This window comes from Piliocolobus tephrosceles, chromosome 6 (genome assembly GCF_002776525.5).
Source record: "Piliocolobus tephrosceles isolate RC106 chromosome 6, ASM277652v3, whole genome shotgun sequence".
Classification (NCBI taxonomy): Eukaryota; Metazoa; Chordata; class Mammalia; order Primates; family Cercopithecidae; genus Piliocolobus; species Piliocolobus tephrosceles.
Window position 1 is genome coordinate 35,809,160 of NC_045439.1, and position 9,995 is coordinate 35,819,154.

At 48.4% G+C, this 9,995-nt stretch overlaps 1 protein-coding gene across 2 annotated transcripts in view; it reads left to right on the top strand.

Moving 5' to 3' along the window:
* The window catches only part of MAP3K9 (mitogen-activated protein kinase kinase kinase 9), an 89,320-nt gene extending 79,725 nt beyond the window's left edge, over window positions 1-9,595 (top strand). For both annotated transcript variants that reach the window (XM_026455925.2, XM_023182916.3), the window contains one exon: window positions 1,342-9,595. In XM_026455925.2, coding sequence (XP_026311710.1) covers window positions 1,342-1,826 — 485 coding nt within the window. In that variant the 3' untranslated portion in view covers window positions 1,827-9,595. The remainder of the gene's footprint in view (window positions 1-1,341) is intronic.
* Window positions 9,596-9,995: the final 400 nt, after the last annotated feature.

A 9,995-nucleotide genomic window follows, 5' to 3' on the forward strand; every position in this document is an offset into this window, starting at 1 on the left:
CTTCTAGTTATTCCCAGAGGAGGAGGATGCATTTTCCAGGAAGGAATCTTGCACTGCACGTGGGAGGGGTATTTTCTGCCACATAGCTGGGATTTTGCCTCTCATTATAGCCTTAGTTCACACGCACTCAGAAGGCAGGCTTCCACCCATTCCTCACACCGTTCGTCACTCACCCCTGACTCACACTTGCCTCCTCAGGCATGGAGATGAGTCCAGGTAAACTGCTATCCCTGTGCATATGACTGCCCTCAACACCTGACACACCTGGGGGCACACACTCTTTCCTGTCCCGTCTCTTTCCTGTCACCATCTCTTGCTCCCTGGAAGACCTAAGTCTGACTTGGAAACAGCCTCTAATCCAATAGGGAAAGGGGGGATGGTAATACCCTTTCAATGAGATTTAAGTGTCAACAACAATTGTATTTAAATGTTTGCCTTGACCTGCCGTCCCATTTTTTGTTATACTCAGATATGACCTATTTGGGAACAGAAACCCTACATTACTCACCTTTGGACTTCTGATACCTAGCTCTGTTCCTGTCACATGTTTATTACATGAATGAACAGTAAATGAACAGACATGCCCTTAAGTCAGGAGGCAGCAAGCTTTTTTGGTGAAGGGCCAGATAGTAAATATTTTAGGCTTTGTAGGCCATGCAGTTTCTGTTGCAACTACTCAACTACGCTGCCGTAGTGGGAAAGCAGACACTGGATGTGGCTGTTTCAATAAAATTTTATCGTATTCCTTTTTTTCTTTTTTTTGAGACAGAGTCTCACTCTCACCCAGGCTGGAGTGTAGTGGTGTAATTATAGCTCACTGAAGCCTCCTGGGTTCAAGTGATCCTCTTGCCTCAGCTTCCCAAGTAGCTGGGACTACAGGCATGGACCACCATGCCTGGCTAATTTCACAAAAAAAATTTTGTAGAGATGGGGTTTCATCATGTTGCCCAGCCTGGTCTTGAACTCCTGGGGTTAAGTGATCGTCCTGCCTTGTCCTTCCAAAGTGCTGGGATTATAGGCATGAGCCACTGCACTCCACCTAAAACCTTGTTTATAAACACAGGTGGCTAGCTTGTGTGTCATTTGCCAACATCTGCCTTAAGTTATTTCATTACAGATATGACCCCCATATGTCCTATTATTCTTACCAGATAAAGGGATCATGGCCTTCTAGTTCACTACTGTATCCCCAGTGCCTCCCAGTAGATGCTCCACAAAAGTTTGGTGATTCATGTTCTCCTGAGTGCATAGGGATATGGTAGTGTTGTGGGGGAGTAGTGGGTATCTAACCCCGAAATATGGCGCATCATCTGATGCTTCTCCCTTTGTCTTTTTGACCAGGAATGTTGAAAACCCCCAGTCCCAGCCGAGACCCAGGTGAATTCCCCCGTCTCCCTGACCCCAATGTGGTCTTCCCCCCAACCCCAAGGCGCTGGAACACTCAGCAGGACTCTACCTTGGAGAGACCCAAGACCCTGGAGTTTCTGCCTCGGCCGCGTCCTTCTGCCAACCGGCAACGACTGGACCCTTGGTGGTTTGTGTCCCCCAGCCATGCCCGCAGCACCTCCCCAGCCAACAGCTCTAGCACAGAGACGCCCAGCAACCTGGACTCCTGCTTTGCTAGCAGTAGCAGCACTGTAGAGGAGCGGCCTGGACTTCCAGCCCTGCTCCCGTTCCAGGCGGGGCCACTGCCCCCCACCGAGCGGACGCTCCTGGACCTGGACGCAGAGGGGCAGAGTCAGGACAGCACCGTGCCGCTGTGCAGAGCGGAACTGAACACGCACAGGCCTGCCCCTTATGAGATCCAGCAGGAGTTCTGGTCTTAGCATGAAAAGGATTGAGGCGGGCAAGGGGGACAGCTGGCAGAGATGAGGGGAGCTGGCGGGCACAACCCTTTCTCAGAGTTGGACCCCCTGAGATCCAGCCCTACTTCTTGCACTGATAATGCACTTTGAAGATGGAAGGGATGGAAACAGGGCCACTTCAGAGGGTCTCCTGCCCTGCAGGGCCTTTCTACTCATGTCCACTGGAAGGGCTGTGGCCATTAGCTCTGGCTGTATAGGGGAGGGAGGGGTGCATGCATGTCCCCCACCCTCCACAGTCTTCCTTGCCTTTAGAGTGACCCTGCAGAGTCACTCAGCCAAATCTGTGTGCTGCTCCCTCTCCTCAGCCAATTGGGTGTGCGCAGAGCTGTCGTGGGGTCCCTTTGTCAGCCCCGAGTTCAGCTTCCCAAACACCGGTATTGGATATTCTGTGATTGATTTGACTCCTCCTCCACTGTACCCCAACACCCAGGAATGGGAATCTGGCTTGGTTCGAGATAGGAGCTTTTCTGTGTCCTAAGCCCTTTCATGCTAGCAGGAAGACTGAAAGCAAGGTGGCCCAGCGTGGGGTCATAGGGCTTGATAGACCTGGCACTACCTATCTGCGCTTCCAGGTGCCCCACCTATTTATTTGAGCCCACAGGTGGAAAGGGGAACTGCCTCAGTGAGAACAGGGGGACGGGGGTGTTAGGAAAAATATAGTAAAGTTGCAGTGAAGAGGTTCATGAAGTATGTCCTTGTTCTTTTTGGAAACTCTCGGCAAAGGGCAAACCAGCAACTGTTGAGAGTACCCATCTAGCTGCTTGGGGTCAGGACCTCATCAGACCAGGTTCGGATATAATCATATGCTCATCCCAGGGATAGTTTCTTGGGGGACTCACTCACTGGTGCCAGTTCTAAGTCAGAAACAAAATTCCACTGTCTTTTCCTTTTGTTGTCTAAACTTTGTGTGTTACTCCCTTCATTTGGTCTTCACTCTAATCCCTGGAGTCTGTGGGCTTTCGGTTATGTTTAGTTAGTAGATATCACTGCAATGCCCTAGAACAGCATATGAAGCAGAAGCAGAATACCATATGGCCACCTAAACACTGGGACTTGGGAATTCACTCTCAACTGGGCCATCCATGTTGTGATGCCCTTGAAGTAAAATGGAGCCAGCAGGAGTACCTTCTGTAAATGCATGTGGCAAAGTGCTATTTATAGGGTGCCCAGGGAGCCCCTGATGTACAAGAACCTTTAGGTTCCCCATACTGGAAACTGACCAAGACCTGTGCACAGGTAGCCCCTCATGCTGGGCTCTGGACCATGAGCAGAGTAGGAAGGATAGCAGAGGCCAACCCTGACCTTTCTGGAAGTTATTTCCTTAACTTGAATATTGAGCTTCCTCTAAAGCTTTCTCATGTATGTCTTCTCCATGCCACTACTCTGTGGCCTCCTGTGTTATGTGTGAACAGTTGTTTTTATGTGGGAATGACGACTTGATTGGGAGTAGAGTCTCGAGGTCATTCCCCTCTTCCCTCGAGACTCTCTGAATGCTGCTCCACTGTCTTTTGTCTTGGAGGTCACTCAGCAGGTTCCTTGCATTTGCTGCCTGGATGTGCAGCTGGCAACAGTGATGAGTTGGTCACTGCTCTTTCTCCATAACTAGGATAGATGTCCTGCCTTGGTGATCACTAAAGGGGTGACCTTGGTTTTCAAATTGTTCCTTGCTTTATGAGCCCATTAGCACTGTGGTTCAAGGGGCCCACCAAGTCTTGGACAGGAAGGCGCTACTGGTTTTATTGTCCAAGATTTTGTTATTGTTTCTCTTCTGTGTCCTTCCCTTTGTTCAGTGAAGCCAGTATGTAAGATACTGTTTTTGTCCCTATTCCCCTACTCCTGGGCTAGGAGGAAGAAATGTGAATCTTACCAGCAGTTCCAGGCAACCAAATGATTGTTCTTCATTCTTGACGGGGAGAAGTACATACAAAGTCTGTTCTGACCGGGCGCGGTGGCTCACGCCTGTAATCCCAGCACTTTGGGAGGCAGAGGCGGGTGGATCACCTGAGGTCAGGAGTTTGAGACCAGTCTGATCAACATGGAGATACCCCGTCTCTACTAAAAATACAAAAAAAAATTACCCAAGCGTGATGGTACATGCCTGTAATCCCAGCTACTCGGTAGGCTGAGGCAGGAGAATCGCTTGAACCTGGGAGGCGGAGGTTGCAGTGAGCCAAGATCGCGCCATTGCACTCCAGCCTGGGCAACAAGAGCGAAACTCCATCTCAAAAAAAAAGTCTCTTCTGTGCCTTCCTTCCCCCAAGCCCTCCATTATCTCAGGCTAAGCCATGAACACATCTGTATATCCTTGGCTTCACTAAATGGCACTCTTACGGCCCTCCAGACCATGCTGCCTGTACACAATGCTCTGTGGTATGAGGCAGAGATTTTTCCTTTGCTCATTTTTAACTTTTGCAATTGTGTTAGGTTGCAGCCGTCTTTCTAGATGTATGTAGTGTATGATGTAGTGTAAACTGAATGATGGTCACCTGCCATTGAGTGACAGGTTGAATACCATCCTTACTTGTCTACTGTGGGGAAAGATAAAGGAAGGCTGGGTCTTTGCTGAGGAAATAATTGTACCTGAAAGATGCCAAAAGCAGGGTTATCTAAAGGTGCTACTGTGAGCATCCATGAAAAAGGAACAGTTACCATCTCTCAACTCCTACACACCTGGTCTCTGATGGGTCCTGACTGCTGCACTCTCTCTGTGGGGCAAGGCTGGAGATGGGCTAAGGATCTGTATTGTAGTAGCAGCTCTCAGTGGCTTTCTCTTCACTTGGGTTCCCTTGTTCTGTGGTCCTGGTCAGGAGCAGGCCCGGAAGCTGTGAATGAAGCCACTTGAGTGGCCGTAGCCGGCCCCCCTTTCCCCTGCCTTCCCTTTGCACAAAGACACATTCCTTCTGCTCCTGGCAGGTGCTCAACTTCATGGAAGATGATGGTAGGAACAGTTACTGTTCTCTGCCCCTGCTTCTTGGGTTCTTCAGCTCCTTCCGCTGATTCGGATTGTCCCTTGTTGACCCCCTTGGGAATCCAGACTGCTGCCAGGAGGCTGAGTAGATACCTCGGTTATCTGTATGTTATTTCTGAGAGGCTTTGGCGGATCTTCTTTACTTGGCATCCTGTGGCATCCCTAGGGTCTGGTGGTAACAATAATAGCCACAATGATACCTTACATTTGGACAACTCAGAATAGTGCTAACTTTTCCTCCTGACCTTTGCAAAATGACATCATTTTCCTTGTACATTTGATACACTTGCTAGTAGAGAAGGGGAAATGCTTAAAGATGAAAATTCAAATGAAGAGAAATGAAAAAGTGGCTTGGACTAATTGCTGAGTGATGCCACCAGGCTCAGAACTGAACAGGTTGGCCGCATTCATCATTCTGCTTTTGCTATGTGGCCATAGGCTTGTCTCTTTAGCCTCTCTCAGATTTCCTTCCTTTAAAAGCAATCATCACATGCTTTCCTCTCAAGGGGGTTGGGTGTATGTATCAGAAGGTCAGTGAAGCACCGTAGCTCCTTGCCAGCTCCTTCATCTCTACAGGATGAATTGCTGAAGTTGAGAGTGTGGCTCTCGTCACCTTTGCCTTGAGGGACCTTGCCTTTTCTTTCATCCTCTGGCTTCTGGAAGAGGAGTGATTTGGAGGTGGCTGAGCATGACTAATGGGAGCCCCCGTCAGGCCCATGCCCTTCTGCCACATTTATGTAGCACCTGGTATTGACAAGCATTCTTTCCTAATTCCCCCGCTTAACCTGTCGGACGCTGTCTGCCAATGTCATCCTCACCATTTGTGTCTTACAGAGAAGGAAATGGGAGAGGGAGGTTGGTAGCAACATCAGAGTGACAGTTGGTTGTCTCTCATTTCTTGGGGTCATCAGTCTGATTTGTTTAGAGCCTGGAATCATCCCAGTTCCTGGAAGAATCTTTGGAAAAGGGTCTCCTTACCCTTGGGATATGTGTCATGGTCACTAAGCCCCCTTTCCCTCAGGCTACTGTTGCTCAGGGACACAATGAGATACCCCTAGGACATCTAGACCTGACTTTTCATGAACCCTTTTGCCTCTGTGGTCCTCTCATTATAGTCCTCCCTCTCTCCTCCTTCTGTTGTGTGAAGGAGATACCTCCTGAGCAATCCTAACTCATCCAGCTCACTTTTAACAAAGCAAAGAGCAGAGGACACTGAAGACTGGATGGCCGTGAATGGCACACCTTGGGGTTGAAACCATGTTGGCAGGAACCTGGTGATCAAAGCTGCCTACTTCCTGGGTGTGTGAATTTGCACACATCTTTTCCCCTCTCTGGACTTCAGAAGCCTACTGTGAACTGGGGACGATGCCATCACTTTCCCTCCTGAAGCCCTTCTAACTTTAAAATGTATGGTCCTGGAACCATGAGTCCTGCACAGAAACTGCAGCCTTGCCAGATCACTTCCCTTGGTACAGAAAAGTGTGCGTATGTATGAAATATATGTACGGTTTTATGTCAAAAACAGTCAAATATCAGCTGTTACATAGGGTTCACCCTAATGTACCTGCCTCTCTCTCTGGCTTTAGGTCTGAGAATGACTTGTCTTTGTCAAGGTATACTATTATTAGAAAGACATTACCAAATGCATCTCTTCTTTCGGATCAGCATATTCCTAGATTAGGAATTCAAATTAATGAAAATTCCCATGTGAAAGGAAAATCCATTGCTATTGCTGGGCTTTTCCCTGGCATTGCTACCTGGGTGGGCGCTCACCACTTCAGGTGCTGGTGCTGGAAGGCAGGAGGAGGAAGCTGAAATCCTGTCGATTAAGGCTAATGAACAGGGCTGAGGTGCCTAATTAGTGTGACTCAGCCCGGGACTTCTGGGTAGCTCTGCGGGCCAGGTGAGTCTCTTATGGACTTCCTCTCAGAATGCTGTTTCTCATTTTGTCCTGATGAGATATTGACAGTCATGTCCACCCGCTTCCTCATTCATTTCCCGTCTTGGGCCCTGGAAGTACCATGGCCTCCGTAAACTACCTAGGGAACCCTGGCTTTGCTCTTCAGCATTTTGGGCTCACTTCATGATCAGAAGCCAGTAGGACTGGTCCTTCCTGATTCTTACTGCCTGTGGTTCCCCATCCCCTACAGGGAGCCTGCTTTGGGCCTTGAGCTGGAAAGGGAGAAGAGCCTTGGGGCCCAGCTGGTTGTGGGAGCTGAGTTTTTCCACACCACTCTTTGTTAACCCTTGGAAACAGACCCGCCTTTCCCCTAACCCATCTTCCTACCTGTCTGGTCTGACCTGGCCTCCTAGTTTTACTAGGCTGATTGGCAGATGTGGACATTATAGGTGTCTATCGAGATAGGTGTCTAACTAGTTAGGTGTCTCAGGATTGGACAGCAGAATACAATTCCAGGGGTGCACAGACAGGCCTCTCCTACCAGGACATGAGGGATAGACGTCTGGGCATTCTGAACCTAGAGGTCAGAGTAGTCACAAGCGGAGCCTTGGGGAGCGAGGGCCCCAGGGACGTCATCGTTCCTTGCCCTACACTCACTGAAGTCCAAGGCCAGGTTTCAGAAGTAGTATGCTGCCCCTTCCTGAGATCCTTCACACCTGGACACCAACCCAGACAAAACCTGACTTAAAATTTTGATACTGTATTCATCGTGGAATTTTTCAATAACTCTGATTTTTAAAAAATATTGCATTGGAATATGATTTAGCTTGATTACTGAGGTTCTTTGTTTTTTGGCGCCCCCTTAAATTTTAACCCAAGGCGAGGGCCTCACTCCACTCTAGACACAGCCCTGCCTGCCCTCTGTGAGAGGGGCTTAGGTACCACTGTGAAATACGTTTTATGTTTTTTTTCTTGCCCTTCCCCTCAAGTCCTGAGTGAGGCAGCAGCTCTCTGGGGGGTGCTCCCGTTTAAATAGGAGTGTGTAGACTTACAGCAATGAAACATCTAGGAGCTTTTAACTTTGGATCTACACCTGGGTGTGACGTTTCCTTGGTGTTCTCTGGCTGCCTATCTGACTCTCTGCAGCCCTGAGGGTACTTGTGTGTGTGTGTGTGTTCCCTGGAGAAGGGAAGTGATTACGGCAGAGAGGCTCCTTTAGATTCTCATCTTAAACCTCTTTGGAACATGTTTGAATTCCAGAAGTGAATGAACTTCATTCATTCTCTCCTCCAGATTTCAGAAGGGACTGAAGTGAATGGAGGCTTTTTCACTCCCTGGCATGCCAAGAGCCACGATCCCTAGCTCTGTGCCTGCCCAGTGAGTCTTCAGAATTTGGCCATCACATTCTCTGCTAGTATCATTTCCACCACCCTCCTCATCTTCTCTTGTCTTTATTTCATTCTTATCGTTTATCTCTACCTCCAGTTCTGATGCCATGCTGGCTGTGGCTCTTCATCACCATCAGACTGAGGTGTAGATGTATCCCAGCCTACTTATGAAGACTGATAATACATGATAATATTTTTCCATGTGGGGGGGCGCTGCTGTCCTAGTGATTCACATATATATGTAATTTTTGACTCCTTACAATAATTCTGGGATGTGGGTATTACCCCCATCTAAGGATGTGGAAACCAAGGCTCTGATGACTCTAATTTGCCCAGGGTCACACTGCTAGGAAGCCAGTTGCGAATCTGCTGGGTTGCAAAGTCACCTGTCTTTTTCCTCTAAGCACATTTCTAAGCCACTGCTTAGAAGCCCTTGAGATAAAGTTGGCCTAGCTCAGGTCCACCTAGGTTTTGATATTGCCCTTTGCCCAAGGAGGAGTTGTGTCCTTGGCTTGCCTGTCGTCTGCCTGTGACCGGACTTGCACCCTCGCAGGTCTCAGCTGACATCCTCGATGCTGCTGGCTGCCTTCCTCTCCCTGTTTCTTCTCCATGACTCCAGGGGTTTGAAGCACACGGGAACTGGACATGTCAATTCTGTAGCTCTTCTCCCAACACCATTGAAGGCCGTGAGCCTCTCTCCTCTGTTTCCAGCCTGCAGGTGCCCTGTTGCTGCTCTTCATTCCAGCTTCTCCTCACTTTTCTGTCAGTCTCTGAAGCTTGGAAGCCTTACTATAGCTTGTGTCTCCTCCCTGGGCGCTTGAGGTCAGGCTTTTGCCTCTTTGTCGCATTGAGCCACATGCCCTTGATACCCAGTTGTAGCAAAGAAGGGCGGTGATGAACTTGCTTACTTTCTTCTCTGATGTCCCTCCCTACGCATCCTGCACATTCGCCCACAGCCACTCCCTGCCGAAACCCAGATATGTTACAGTCTAAGGCTTTTAGAGGATTAAGGAAAAGAGTTGGAGGTGGGTTTTACTTAGTTCACAGAAAAGCTTTCTTTGGGATTTTTCCTCCCCCTTAGGGCTTTTAAGTCTAGGTGAAGTGAAAGTTCACGTATGTGTTTGTTTGGTTCCTCTGTAATTAGCTACTAGTTTTTATTCCTAGACCTTCTCTGCTCCAATGTCTTGTCCATGTGTCCTGACCCCGTGTCCTTGAATTCCCACTTTGCTTTGGGATTTAAGTTATTGTATGTTGTCAACAATATTTAAAGATGAAAAAGTTCTGAAGGAAACTTACCAGGTTCTTTCCTTTGGCTTTTTTTTTCTTTCAAGGTACTGTAAATTGTTAACTAGGGATGCCAAGCAGGCTTGGTTCAATGGCTAAACCTCTTATTGTATTACAGTGTAATGCTGATCTCAGCCTGGTCTCAACGCCAGAGCACACAGAGACTTGAATAAAACTGTTACAACGATTACCTCTGGTTTGTTGTGGTTCTTTGTAAATGCATCCTTTCCTGTTTTGTTTTGTTTTTTTGAGACGGAGTCTCGCTCTGTTGCCCAGGTTGGAATGCAGTGGTGCCATCTCAGCTCACCGCAACCTCCACCTCCCAGGTTCCAGCAGTTGTCCTGCCTCAGCCTCTCAAGTAGCTGGGATTACAGGCACCCACCACCACGCCCACCTAATTTTTTGTATTTTTAGTAGAGATGGAGTTTCACCATGTTGGCCAGGCTGGTCTTGATCTCCTGACCTCAGGTGATCCACCTGCCTTGGCCTCCCAAAGTGCTGGGATTATAGGCGTGAACCACTGTGCCTCTTTTTTCTTTTTAATTAAACTGAATGCTTAAGTAACTGGGCTGTTTCCAGGGAGTTTTCAT